The 14758-nt window shown below is 38.2% G+C and overlaps 1 protein-coding gene across 1 annotated transcript in view; it reads left to right on the forward strand.

The window, feature by feature from the left end:
- EIPR1 (EARP complex and GARP complex interacting protein 1) overlaps nt 1-14758 on the forward strand; it is a 91032-nt gene that overhangs the window by 52757 nt on the left and 23517 nt on the right. The window contains exon 5 of the mRNA XM_026845695.1: nt 9021-9120. Coding sequence (XP_026701496.1) covers nt 9021-9120 — 100 coding nt within the window. The remainder of the gene's footprint in view (nt 1-9020; nt 9121-14758) is intronic.

The raw sequence follows: 14758 nt of genomic DNA on the forward strand, positions 1-14758 counted from the left end.
TGTGTATAAGAGACAGCCCAGCAGATGTCTTGTTTGTTACAATTAGCAATAAATTAGTAAGGAAATGCTATATCTATGTTGCCATCTTTTAAAAAAATGCTGTATGAAAATATTCAAATTGCCATGTCTGCCCCTCAACAAGTAGATATGTGTTTCTTTAATGAGTCTGCAGAGGTTGCTTTTGCCCACTCCAGCTGTTTCACCAATAAGCTTGCTTCAGCCCTTAATCTTTATGTTAGTACATGGAAAAAAACTATTGGCATCATATGACCTCCAGAGGCTGGGCAGGACTTCTACCTGACAGCTTGCTGTGTGCTTTCCTGCCAGACATTAATACTACTAAAAAGTTTTTCCTGGGCTGACCACCTACTGATCTTTGACAGACAGGCTGGCTACGTTTTTCTTTCATGACATGTCACATATTCATAATATTCACTTAGAGGTTTTTTTAAGCCTTATTCAAGCAGCAGAATGGAAGTGGTGTCCATGGCATCAGCTGTTCCTCAAGCAGTATGTTGTAGAATAATAGAGGTTATGTGACTTTTGTCCATCTGCTTTAGAAATGAATCCTAGCTTTACACACAGTTTTTTCACCGCCCCTCCAGTTTCACTGAAGAAAATCATATGTGCTGGGGGGTTCTGTTCTTTCACATGTGCTGTTTATTGTATATATCAGTTAATCCTAGCTAATAGTAATCTGTTGTCAGTGTCTGCTTATGTGAAATGTGTTACTCCTTACTTTGAAGCATTTTTCCTGTTGGTGTTAAGAAAGAAGGTGAAAACAATTTTTAATACTCACGTAAATGTTTAAAATATTGATACTTTTTCAAACAGTTCTTGTTTGACTCGGACATGTTTCCTGTCCAAAGCGTGTTGTCAATTGATTCATTTTCATATAAATAAATAGGTTTCAACTCTTCAGTAAATTGTCCTAAAACTGTTAAAAATATTTGTCTGTGTAAAAGTATTTGCAGATCCTCCAAGCTTTATGATTAATAAAGTCTTTTTCTGGCATGGAATATGGAGTTCAACAGGTATCATTAACTATGCTGCCAAAACACTGCATTGCAATTGTAATTTAACTGCATATACTCTAGACCTTTTGTTGTTATAGGTAGGTCACCAAAAAAACCCTACAGCTGTAATGCATTCTGCTGTCTCGGCACACCTATGTCACATGGACTTGTTCTAAAACACTTGTAAAAAGGAAAAAGAACTTCCAGAATGTTTTAAAATAGCCATTGAGTCCTCAGATATTTTAGCCATCAGTAAGATAATTAAAATACTACTGTAAAATATTCATCATGGTAATGTGACAGAAACTTAATGTAACTTTTGCAAGAGCTGTCCTATCTGTGGACATGTATTTAGCACTTGAGGAATGTGGAAAGGCATGGATGAAACGTAATGAAGTTAAAAGGGGTTTGTGTATTTGCCTTAAAAATATTATTTGCAAGTGTTTCTGCCATAATATTGAAGTATTCTTGTTGTAAGTAATCCAATATTCATTACTTTGAGGAAGTGCTAACTTTCTTAATCAATTGTGTTCATCAGACTGTATGTGATGTTTCATAGAATTTCAGAAACAATTCATAACCTTTTTAATTAACACCCACCCTCACCCCTCACAAAGCACTTCTCTCTCTCCTCCAAAAGAGAATAAAGGGAGAATAAGACAGCCCTCTAGGTTACATTTAAAAAAACAAACAAACAACCCCCCCAAAACCGCACAGAAACAAACAAAAAGAAAATACTAGGGAGATCTGTTGGTAAGCTATCTTTTATATAGTAGAGATATTATGGAAATATCCTGTGACTGTGCATTCTTAATTGAAGACACATTAGTCTTTAACAGTACTACTCTGGTCAAACCAAACCAGTATTATAACTTCCAGCCTAATGGAAATCAACATAACGGGGGAAGCCAGGGATTATAGTCTGTTCTTGTACCCTGGTATTGTTATAACTATGTTTATCACCACTTAAAAGATTAGGAAATGTGTTGTCTGTATGTGATAATTCATTTGTCAATTACTCATGTTTGATAGACAAAATAGCTGCAGACAAAACTGAGAAAATTCCTGAGGTTCTTTGGGAAGGACAGGCTGGGATGATGAGGAAGAGAGTGTCATCTCTGTGAGAGAGCTGCTGGAGTTCATGGAGCTCTGTCTGGGGATGGATGATGAGACAAATGAGAGCTTGTAAGTAAGGATTAAAGAACAGACCACTACAGATGGCACAGTAGGCTACATCATCAGGAAGAACAATTAGATAAGGCCTTCTGTAGACAGTTAGAAGTAGCCTTATATTTGCAAGGTCTTGTCCTCAGGGGGCACTTAACCACTCCAGTATCTGCTGGAGAGACAGCACAGCAGGGCATAAGCAATCCAGGGAGTTCCTGGAGAGAATTGGTAATGTTTTGACCTCAGTGACAGAGGAGCCAATTGAGGAGAGATAGTCTACTGGACGTCATACTTATAAAGAAGGAAGAGCAGGTTGTGGATGAGAAGGTCAAAGGTGGCCTTGGCTGCAATGACCATGAGATGGTGGAGCTCAAGATCATGAGAGGAGGAAGCAGGGCAAAAACCAAGCTCACAGCCCTTGCCTTCAGGGAGACAGACTTTCGCCCCTTCAGAGATTTGCTTGAATAAGTCCCATGTGGTGAGGTCCAAAAAAGCTATTTAATATTCAAGGATTGAAACTCAGGAACAGTCTATCCCAGCAAGCATAAAGTTGAGCAAAAATCCAGGTAATATGCTGGTTATGCTAGTAAGAGGCAGACATTAGAGGAGAATGCAGCATCCTAAAATATCTAGTATATCTTTTACATCTTAGAAAGCAGAACTTTTTCTGGAAAGATGAACTAATATTCCTCATCCATCTGGAATAAATACATGTGACAATAAACAGGCAAAATCAGGCTTAATATCATGAATCAACGATAAGGACTTGTCTGCAATACCAAATGAACATGGAGAACCCCCATGACCTTGATAAAACCATGCTACAAGGCTACTTCATAGCATGTATTCCAGTTAGTGCTACCCATGTTTCTTGCTCTGGGATTTTCATATGAACTATCTGAACACAGAAGAATCAATCTGCTTCACTCACAAGTCAATGGGAAGGAATTCAGGATTTCTTAGGTTACTGCAATCTGAATAACTGTAGTTACATTTGTAAGAAATCTCACCACACGCTCTACAGGAACTGTGTATAGAACTTGATGATGGTTTTTTTTAAGCAGTAAAATATACACAGTAGAGCATGGTTGTCTCGAGTCTGAAAATGGTTAGTCATGGCTTCTTTTCTAGAAAGTACATCTTGCTGTTTACTGTTTCACACATTTAGTTGCATAGCTTGTTCCTGCTTTGCATCCTCCAGTAATTACCCTTAGTGCTGCAAGTACATACAGAATGTAAGCAAATTGGTTAAACCACAGACTAGAGATGTTAATTCCCATTTCATGACTTGAAATATTACCAGTAACAGCTTCTGTCAGTTCATATGTAGAGTCTGTATAATCAATTTGCATGATTTTACTTTGCTGTTTTAAGCATTATTAATATGTAAACCCATGGCTAACCAGACAGAAGTTTGAGATTGTTAATGAACTACTCAGGTGTTCACATGTTGGTCATCACTTTAAATCGTTAATAGCTCAACAGGAATTTAGTAGTTGTTTCTACAAAATGGATATTCAGGAACTCTTGCTTAAAATCAATGAGTCCTATATCTTGCTTTCTTGTAACAAATTCACTATCATGCTTTCTGTTAGATTGTGTACTCCTAGGATTCAGGATGTCTTTATTATGTTTACCTGTTCAATGCTGAAATTAATTGGGCCTGTAAATCAAGAATCACAATTCTTTTTCTCTTTATAAGGGTGTTTAATCGCAGCTGTGGTAGACAAGGAGATGTAGTAAAGTAAATACGAATATTGTGGATGACCCTTTATTATTTTGCATTCTGCTTTGTGATTTTTTTCAAAAAGTCTTTATGGGGTTGCCAACACTGTAGTATGATAATTTAAGGAAAAAAAATTAAAAGCACATAAGTGCTTTTTCTTTGTCACCCCACAAGGACACAGTGAATTCTCTTGTATTCATTTGTACAGCAGTTTTATTTTTCCGAATGTAAAAATACTTTAAGAACCAGTATAAAACTCAGCTGTCTTTGGGGTTCTTGTCCAAAATAATCTTTAACTTAATTTTTCATTTTTCTCAGCAACCTTTTAGCTAAAAAGAGGTTAAAATAAATTCACCTTATCTTTCAGGTTTTTAGGAAGGTATGGTTCTTGTTTTACTGTATCTTGAGGAGTTGGACACCAAAATATATCTCAGTGGCTGAGAATTTTGAGACAAAGCATAACTTACTTGTGCTTCCTGCAGCATGGACTTCAATGCACTAACAAAATAGCCAGAACTCTCTTTATTCAGAAATGTGGCCACTCTGTAGAGCTCTTGGATAAGGAGTAAGAATTGTGGGTTCCAGGTTGTCCTCAGTCCAATCTCCTTCCTATTATAATAGTGTCCTAATCATCTGATTAGCAGAGTCATCTTTAAATTTGAATTATTGTACTGCAAAGCAGGCAACATATTTTTCATAACACATGAATTTTTCTGATGGGTTACATTGAGGCTGCAGGATGATCTGCTGAGTTACCAAATGTTTAGGTGTATTTTCCATTTTGCAGTGCATGAGAATTTTCAGCCTAGCAAAATTTTTCCACACATAGAAATAAATGGTTGTCACTTCTATAATTATGGTTAAGCAGTAGTTAATGCTTGCTTTGTCCAACACATTGTGGCTGACTGCAGTTCACATCTGTGAAAGTGTTCGCATGTTGCTTTATTCTTCTTTAGTCTGTAATGGAGTACTTTGAGTTGTTCATTTGTAAAAGCTCAGTACGTTAATAAATGATGGTGTTAACTATCTTTTCAGCATAAAACGCAGCTAATAGAGTCATTTCATGTGTGCATTTGAGTGAATATTTTAAATTCTCTTTCTTCTTTACTAGGAAAACGTTCTCTGTAGGACATAATTTTTCTACCAAAACCTACCAGCTAGAATCTAATTTGAAGCATCAGGAGTCAGATGATAACACAATAGGGTAAAAGGCAACAAATATAATTGCTTGTCTGCTGTTTATAGATTATCTAAAGAGCAGCCGTGAAGTTCACACTCAATTTCTGAGTGGCAGCTATGAATTTGACAATTATCTTGTCCATTTCCAAAAACTGTAATCATCAGCAACTGTTGACACACTCAGGAAAATGGTATTGCCTGGTTTATCTGTTTTCCTTTTTAAAGGAATGTCTGAAAATTGTTCTAAATGAAAACTTCAGTTTTTCAAAAATTTCTATCTTGCTTTGAAAGCCAGTTGTTTTTTTTTTCACTCACCAGTGTTCCTCCCCCCTTCTTTTCCCCAGTATTTCATGTTTAACATTCACTCATGACTACAGAATACAGCTGAATATGTTACAAAGAGTGATTTGAGTAACCTTCACTTAGATGATAAAATCTGAATGATCACTGCAACCACACCCATAAAACAATGAACTTTCATAAAAGACAAATTAAGTAGAAGCACAATGGGCATCTCACAAGGACAGAGTGAATGTGGAGAGACCTTTTCATTCCAAGGTATGTCAGCTGGGTTATAATTGGCTCTAATTAACACACTGTGTTTCAGCTATAAAAAATCTTTACCTTGAAACTCAGTGACACTCAAAAGATGTGAAATTTCTTCCTACCTTTGAAAACATCAGAGAAAGTGCTTCCAATCTAGCTTTTATAACTGAAAGTTCAGTGATCAGTGCAGAAAAGGTGCAAATACATCAACAGACAAAAAGAATATTGGTCTCTGGCTGGAAGAACTCTTTAAGAGTTAATTGGTCAAACCAGATTTCATTATCTATAATTAAAAATATATCTACATATATCAACACCAAATGCTAGTTATACCTTGAGCAATGTGTAAAAAAAATGGTGGACTTCCAGATGATTCTGGTCACATTTAAGATTTCTTAGTTCTCCATTAAATTGTGTGATGATCCTGATGTCTTTTGATTTTTGGAAAACTGGAATGTGGAGGGTTAGCTGTGATCACATGCAGGTTATAACGCATTATTTTTTTTAATCCTGTTATGTGTGTTCATAAAATGTTTTCATCTCTTTGAAGGATCTAACATGTATCTGTGCAGCAAAATTATGTGGAATTCTGAAATAAACATGCCAGTGCCAGTTGGTTACTTCTCATTATTATGGGCAACGGATGATTGAATGGTTAATTGATACTGCTTTGTTTTTATTATCAGCACTCATTTTCGGTTGCTTATAAGTTTTCCCAAGTTGTACCATACAACTTTAACAAGAAATACTTTTGAAAAGAAGATTGACAGTCCCACAGACAAAACAGCCCAATTTAAAGCAAATTGTAGAATCATTTTGGTCCCATGTCCTTGTTAAAAAACATTTGAAAACATGATACCTTTAATATGCTAAATGAAGGGATTTTTGTCCTAATACAAGAAACCTTATGACTTAAAAAGGCCTGAACCATAGGCCTCGATCCAGAGTTGACTTCTGAGTGAACCTCCTGACCAGCATCAGTTCAGCATGAAATATGACCATGGTAATATAATCTGAAAAGTATAGATAAAGAATATATTTTTGGACCCTAAGCTAGCTGTTACCTAGAATACAGGAACTCCTTGGACACACTTGGGATCCTAGCCAGATCCAGGATGCGCCCAAGTGAAGTGAAGCCAATCTACCAGGTGTTTTCATGCCCTTTTTTATAGGATTTATTTGTTAAACTGTATAAAAGCAGGACCCTCTCACAGCAAAGATGGAGACCTCACCTATGAGTGGACACACTGCGTAGGACTTCTCAGTTGCTGGGAGCAGTTCTCCAATTCTTCGCTGTGATGGGGCTCCCCAGCTGAAGCACACATATGGATGATGGTGAAGTATTAGGGCAATTAGTGATGTATCTTTCTTATTCGCTATAGCTAACTCTATGTAGTAATGATCAGATGCATTACCTTACTTATTATTTCTGCTGCTTTAAACTAATGTAAAATAAGCTTATCTTTTTAACTTGGTGTCTGTGTCCTTTCTGTTGACCCCGTCAACTGGTAAAACAGCTCATTACAAATGAACTTCTAGAAGTAGTTAATTTCCATGGATTGACAATGTAATAAGGATGAAGGTTATGGTTCCAGGAGAAGATAGATGCAGAAGCTAGCCCTTTCTTCTATCTGCTCTGTTGCCTTAGGGAGAAGTTCACTGGGTGAGCATTCAGCCAACACGCCTTTTAGTTATAGTTCCAGCTTTTTTATCTACTTGGTGTTAATGTTCTTTTTTGACATAGTTCTATTTTGTTTGCATAGTCTGGATTCTCTATAACAGCCAAGGGGTGCGGTCATCTGCCTATATATCTAATGCTTGTTTTACTAACAATGCAGAGTAAAAAGCAATGAAACTGTTCACAGAAGAAGCAAGAGGATTTTGAGAGGAAGATATCTGATGAGAATAACCAAGGTTGTGTTTCACTTATGGTGTGAAAAAAATGACACTACATCACTTCTTTTTATTACCTGCAACTTCCTATTTTCTTTTTCTTGTTATACCATAAGATTACATAGAGTTCCATAGCTTAGATCTAGGGCAAGCTAGGTCATTCCTACTGTTGTAGGAAGGTAGGAGTAATGAAAAATGGGGGATAAAATAGGAGCATGCATAGTGTGCAGCACTGAGTTAGGAAGGTAGCTAGTGGCTGCCTAATGTTGGACTTAGTTGCCCAAGGGTGCCTCTACTCATGCAACCTCCTTTGATCTCCTCAATCCAGCTACTGAACTGATTGAGGCAAAAAGCTAAACATAGTGGAAAACTTACATCTAGTGATGGACTGTTGACAAACCTCAAGAGGTACTTCATATATGCACTGAGGATGAGAGCACCGCATCAAATGCCTTTGAGTAACTTAAGTTTTTTTTTCTAGAGATGGGGAGACATTTCTCCATGTAGCTATTGTTACTAAAGTTGTGATCTCTGCCTTTAACTATATTCTGTTGCAGCCATAAGATATGTGAGAGGTTGCACAGCTTTTACAATAAACTGTTGGATATGGAAGTCTATTCTCATCAAATGACAAGTGTTATTCTATTAACCTTACTGTGTTATCTCCAGCAAATTTATTAGGGTTATAGTGCATATACTTAGCTGTGCTGCCCATACTGACTGGCTTGAATGTGCTGCTTCTCAAAAAAAACCTGGACATGAGGACTGATTTTTTTTGCGTTCCTCAGGTATTGCATGAAACTAGTGAATCACAGGTAAAAAGCTTATGTTGAGTCATAACAGCTGCTGAACTGGAAGAGGTTTGTGTCAAAGCTCTGAGGCTTATAATTTTTGGTGCATCTTTAAGAAGGGATGCACGACATTAAATGTGAAGAACTTTGAGGTTTCATGGTAGAGCACTTGAAAGTCGAGGTCCCCATTTTTTTCTGTGTATCTATGCTGAATGACTGCTACAGTGACATAATCACTGTTTTGCATGATCGCCATATGATGCAGATTGGTTGTCAAATGGAGTAAGGATTTGAAGAAGCTCTTTTTACAGTTAGGCTAGCACTGAGGGAAACTGGAAAGCATTCCTTTTTCCAGTAGATTTGGTTGAGATGTCAAAGGGCACTCAAAAAGAAAAGGATGTGTGCATTAGTACTGACTAAAAGATTCCATGAGCAAGCCTAGGTTTGGAATCACGTAGCTTTTAAGTAAATGATGCTGTGATAATGTTCATCTAGTATGTGTAAAATGTGCTACATTGCTAGTTAATGGCAGATTTTGCACTTAAAATATGGGACAGCTTTTAGCTGAAGGAAATCATAAGGAATATCATTTAATATGTTTTGGAATAGATTAGATTCACAGAGTTAAAATGCCTTCCTAGTGCAAATTCTGATTGATTTTAATGTTAGGTTGTTTTTTTCTTTTCTGTTTCTGTTTTACAGTGTTATGTGGGAACCAATGGGAGACGGTAAAAAGATTATTTCACTGGCTGATAATAACATATTATTGTGGGATTTACAGGAAAGTTCAGCCACAGCTGTGGTAAGAAAAAGTTTTAACAAATCATGATATACTTGAATGTAGTACAAACAACATCCACTAGCCTAGAATTTGCTAATCCTCTAACTGTTCCTTCAGAAATATCTTGTTACATTTAATGGGGATGGTGAAACTGATACTCCATTGGTTGTCTTGAAAAGGAATATTTAAGAGGAATATTTTTTTATCTGTTGCTGGTGACTAAATATTTTCCTTTGTCTAGATTTTTCCTTTCCTACCAATTTTACAGTGAATAATCTAAAATAAAGCAATGCTAATTTGATAAACCTGTATGTGGGAAAAATTGGTGATCGATAAAGCCAAAGGTTATTAAATTCAGATAACAGAATATTAACTCATGTTAATACCATGCAGCCCTCTAATTTGCAACCTTTGTTGTACATAAAAACATAATTTCTCTATATACTATGCACTGCTTTGAGTTTTCAGTATTAATTTACTATTACATTTCTGTTCAGATTATTTCACTCATTAAAACCTTCTTATTAAGGAACATATATAAAAAGGTGTCATTAGCATAGATTTCTGTCTGATTATGCCACCTTTGCTTATTTTGCACAGTTTGCTTACTTATGTGTAATGATATAGATTGTATATAAAAAACTTTGAATGTTTCTGTATAGTTATTTAGGTCACTGTCTGTCCTTAAAAATGGAAACTGATTATGTCAAGGACTTTAAGTTGATCTGTTGTCACTTCTCGAATGAATTTCTCAGTTCAGGGTTAGTTTCTTTTCTTGGATGCTACAGAATCACATTTTTCAACCAGCAGTTGCTTAGCCATAAACTCTTCCCTGCTGTACCATCTAACTGTGTGCAAATAGGTGATGTCTTGAGATGTTATGGTTTTACATAGTGTCAATGTAATGTAATATAGTTTAATCCTTCATGTTCATAATTAAGCCTTTTGGGTTCCTTCACTAGAAGCCAGCATTATTTCACATGGAACTTCAGTTAGCGTTTTGTTACCCTCCAAGGCTTCTTCAAAGTAGTGTTTGGTTTTATCAAATTGATGTTGAGAGTTTCTGAAGGCTTGCCTCCAGGAGCTTGTCTGTGGTATTGTATCCACTGGATTTCCATTACTCCTGCATTAGTCAGTGTTTCTTTTCTAATGCCTGCATAACACACAGACTTATTTCAAATGCCTTCTTTAAACCTTTGAAAAACTAGTTTTGAGGGTGGTTCTGCTTCCATGCTATAGCTCTTCATGCCTTCTTGAAGTGCTAGGACTTCTAGACCACTCACTATTTTTGCTTTCTCTTTGGGCAGCTCTGTCACCTCTTCATAAAGTTTTTTTTAACAGTAATTAGATTTTTTGAATGTCCCAACCACTCTTTCATAACTATATCAAATTTCTTCCTAATCTCTGAAATATGATTTCCTTGGGGATGCTGTACAGTGTGTTATCAGTCTCTCTGTATGTGCGGGAATCTTGTAATGAATGCCAAGTTCTTCATTTTTTCATCTCATTTTATTTTGCTTGTGATGTTTTGGGATCCAGAAAACTATAGACCTGTCAGTCTGACATCAGCACCAGGGAAAGTCATGGAGCAGGTCATCTTGGCTGCCACTAAAAGTCATATAATGGACAACTAGGGGATCAGACCTAGTCAGCATGGGTTTGCGAAAGGCAGGTCCTGCCTGACAAACCTGATCTCTTTCTACAACAGGGCGAAATGCTTATTGGATGAGGGAAAGGCTGTGGATGTTGTTTACCTTGACTTTAGGAAGGCCTTTGACAGGATTCTCCTGGCAAAACTGGCTGCTCTTGGCTTGAATGGTCACACACTTCACTAGATAAAAAACTTGCTGGATGGCCGGGCCCAAAGAGTTGTGGTGAACAGAGTTAAATCCGGTTGGTGGCCAGTCAAGAGTGGTGTCCCCTACGGCTCGGTTTTGGGGCCACTCCTGTTTAACATCTTTATTGATGATCTAGACGAGGGGATCGAGTGCACCCTCAGTCAGTTTGCAGATGACACCCAGTTGGGTGGGAGTGTTGATCTGCTCGAGGGCAGGGAGGCTCTGCAGAGACCTGGACAGGCTGGAGCCATGGGCTGAGGCCAACTGGAGGAGTTTCCATAAGGCCAAATGCCGGGGGCTGCCCTTGGGCCACAACAACCCCCAGCAGCGCTACAGGCTTGGGGAGGAGTGGCTGGAGAGCTGCCAGTCAGAGAGGGACCTGGGGTTGCTGATTGACAGCCGGCTGAACAGGAGCCAGCAGTGTGCCCAGGTGGCCAAGAGGGCCAATAGCATCCTGGCTTGTGTCAGCAATCGCGTGGCCAGCAGGGACAGGGAAGGGATCTCACCCCTGTACTTGGCACTGGTGAGGCCGCCCCTCAATTCCTGTGTTCAGTTTTGGGCCCCTCACTCCAAAAAGGACATTGAATGACTCGAGCGTGTCCAGAGAAGGGCAACGGAGCTGGTGCAGGGTCTGGAGCACAGGTCGTACGGGGAGCAGCTGAGGGAACTGGGGGTGTTTAGTCTGGAGCAGAGGAGGCTGAGGGGAGACCTCATTGCCCTCTACAGCTCCCTGAAAGGAGGGTGCAGACAGCTGGGGTTGAGCCTCTTTAGCCTAGTAGTAAGCAACAGGACAAGAGGTAATGGCCTCAAGTTGTGCCAGGGAAAGTTTAGACTAGATGTCAGGAAGCATTTCTTTACAGAAGGGGTTGTTGGGCATTGGAATGGGCTGCCCAGGGAGGTGGTGGAGTCCCCATCCCTGGAGGTGTTCAAGAGTCGGGTTGCCATAACGCTGAGGGATCTGGTGTAGTTGGAACTGTCATTGTTAGGTTAATGGTTGGACTTGATGATCTTCAAGGTCTTTTCTGACCTAGACAATTCCGTGATTCTTTATTTACTCAAATCTTGCATGTTGTGTCTTCCTTTTACTACTGCTTTCCTCAGAACTAATCTCTTCACTCCATCACACAAATATTTCTGAATGTAACTATGACTTCCATTTTATTTTCTTTCCATGGCTAGAATTGTGATCTGCATAATTTTGGAGAGGAGTAGACTCTTCACCAAGCTATATAATTTCAGTATGATTTTGAAATTATTATTCCTGTTCTCAAGCAATATTCAGCTTGCTGATCCCTTCAGTATTTCAGTTAGTGTTCCTTACGTAGAATATCTTTTATTCTGTTACTTTTAAAATATGCCAGATATTGATGGCAAAATAAAGTCTTCAGAACTAAGGGGATTTAACCTGTGACATTTGTTATAGGCTTATATTTAATAAAAGGAAACAAGAAAAAACAAATTTGAAATTCTGCATTATAAAAACCTGCTTTATTTAATGAAGCTAAAACTATAAAAACTATCAACTTGAGATTGACATGTTCAGATAGGAGCATTTTCAAGTGTTTGTTAAAAATCTGATTTTGCATAAATTAGGAGTGTCATTTAGATTTTACGGTTAGGCTCTTGGGAGACCTGATGCAGAATTTGACTGATTCTCTATATTTCTTTCTAAAATTATCTAGTATCTTAAGTCAGTGCACTGTAGATTAGAATTGGTTGTGACTAAAATTTTACCTGGAAATAAGTGTTTACCATTATCAGTCTTCTGCTCCAGCAATTCTGAGTTACTCTTAGATGGTATTTGCTTTATCACTGAGTCAGTGACTGGTTTTAAAGTGAAGGTTAATACTGAGAGTTCATGGAAACTTGACTCTCAGAAAACATACCTCCAGGCATCTAAATCTTAGGCCAGGTGAATCTCTTCTATGACTGGTATTGTTGCATTCCTGTTGAATTTTTGTCTGCCATAAATTTGTCTCAAACATGTCTTTTGGTTCCTGAGTTAACCACATCCAACCTGAATAAGAGGAAAGTATGAGCATCTCTTTAAAATGCCTACCATAGACTTCTTAGTAATTGAAATAATGACAACCTAAAATCCAGTATCATCGGCGCTTTCAGGCTTAGAATCAACTGCTGTGTATTTCTAAAATATTTGAACATTATCTTCTTCCTAAGAGATTTAACTCATTGTTAGAAGGCTGAAAAACAGTAACTGTTACTGTGTAGCAATTTTATATTTACAGAAAATTGTGTAGGACTGAGTTACAGGAAGCAATGAGGAAAAAGCAATGTTTCATTACTGAGATGGCTTTCTGTTTAAAAAAACAACCCAAACAAGCAAAAACAAACAAAAAAATGTAACACACTATCCACCTTTTACTGCTATAGTATTTAGAATGTGAGAGAGAAATCTGTGAGAACAGGTTGGTTAAAAGACGGCATTGGTAGGGGTAAGCAATAAATATATTTTCCATTTGTTACCACCATGTAGAAGGAGTGTTTATAGGCCAATAAGCTGTTGGTGAAATTTCTTTCTGCACATATCCTGTTTATAAGGGATTGTTGAATGCAAGATATGTTGTAACCCTAAAAAGTACATGGTTTGTATTTTAATGCTTTTTGGTCAGAGTGTAAAAACACAGTTTTCTGGCGTATTAATAAAAAGAGCTTTTTTGGCCTTGAGAACAGCTATAGAACAGCCTACAGAAAAAAAACAAAAAACAAAAAACAAAACAACCCAGAAAACAACCAACTCTTAAAAGCATTAAAAAGGGGGCATGTATGTTTGTGGGTTTTTGGAGGGGAGGTGTTTCTTAAGAGGCCGTGGAAACTGTTCACAGTTCCTTTGGAGGTGATACCTAATGATACAAGGTGTCTGTTGGTGCTGTGTAGAAAATCCTTGCCAGAAAGTCCGCATTTTCTTTATATATGGATACACAGGGAGATTACTTAAATGATAGGAAATGTTGTATTTATTGCTCATTGGGATAAAAGGTTGACCCTTTTTGGCATGTCTTAGACACTGGTATCTTGCCACCTACCGTGCTATTTGATTCCAGCAAATGGGGTAACACAGTAACTAGTAAACTTACATATTCTGTAGGGACTGTTGAGGGGGGTTTGGTGGTTTGACTTCGGCTAAATACCAGGTATCCACCAAGTCTCTCACTTCCCCCCCTTTCCCCTCGTTTTCTCAACAGGGCAAAGAGGGGAAAGAAAATAAGATAGACCAACCCTTGTGGGTAAAACAAAAGCAGTTTTAATATAAACAAAGTGAAGGAAAAAACAAAACAAAAAAAAAACCAAACAAAAAAACCCCACACACACAAAAAAAACCAAAACCAACCAACCAACCAAACAAACAAAAAAACAAAAAACACCAAAACCACCAAACATATTTATTCTCTCCTTCCCATGAAGAGGCGATGTGGAGCCTTCTCAGGAAGCAGGGCTCCGATACGAGTAGTGTTTGCCTTGGAGGACCAAGGGTGACCCCACCCCCTTCCTCCTTTCTCCCAGCTTTATCCTGAGCAGACGCCATATGGTCTGGAATATCCCTTTGGTCAGTTCGGGTCAGCTGTCCTGGCTGTGTCCCCTCCCAAGATCTTGCCCACCCCGTCCCACTGAGGGGGGAAATGTTGGGAAGAGCCTTGGTGCTGTGTAAGCCCTGCTCAGCAGTAGCCACAACACCAGGGTGTAACCAACACCCTGCCAGCTCCCAGCATAAAACACAGCACCGTGAGGGCTGCTATAGGGGAAAACCAATTCCACCTCAGCCAGACCTAGTACAGGGGGAAAAAGTCTTTACAAAAGTTTTT

This window comes from Athene cunicularia (assembly GCF_003259725.1).
Source record: "Athene cunicularia isolate RWA chromosome 3 unlocalized genomic scaffold, athCun1 chr3_part1, whole genome shotgun sequence".
NCBI lineage: Eukaryota > Metazoa > Chordata > Aves > Strigiformes > Strigidae > Athene > Athene cunicularia.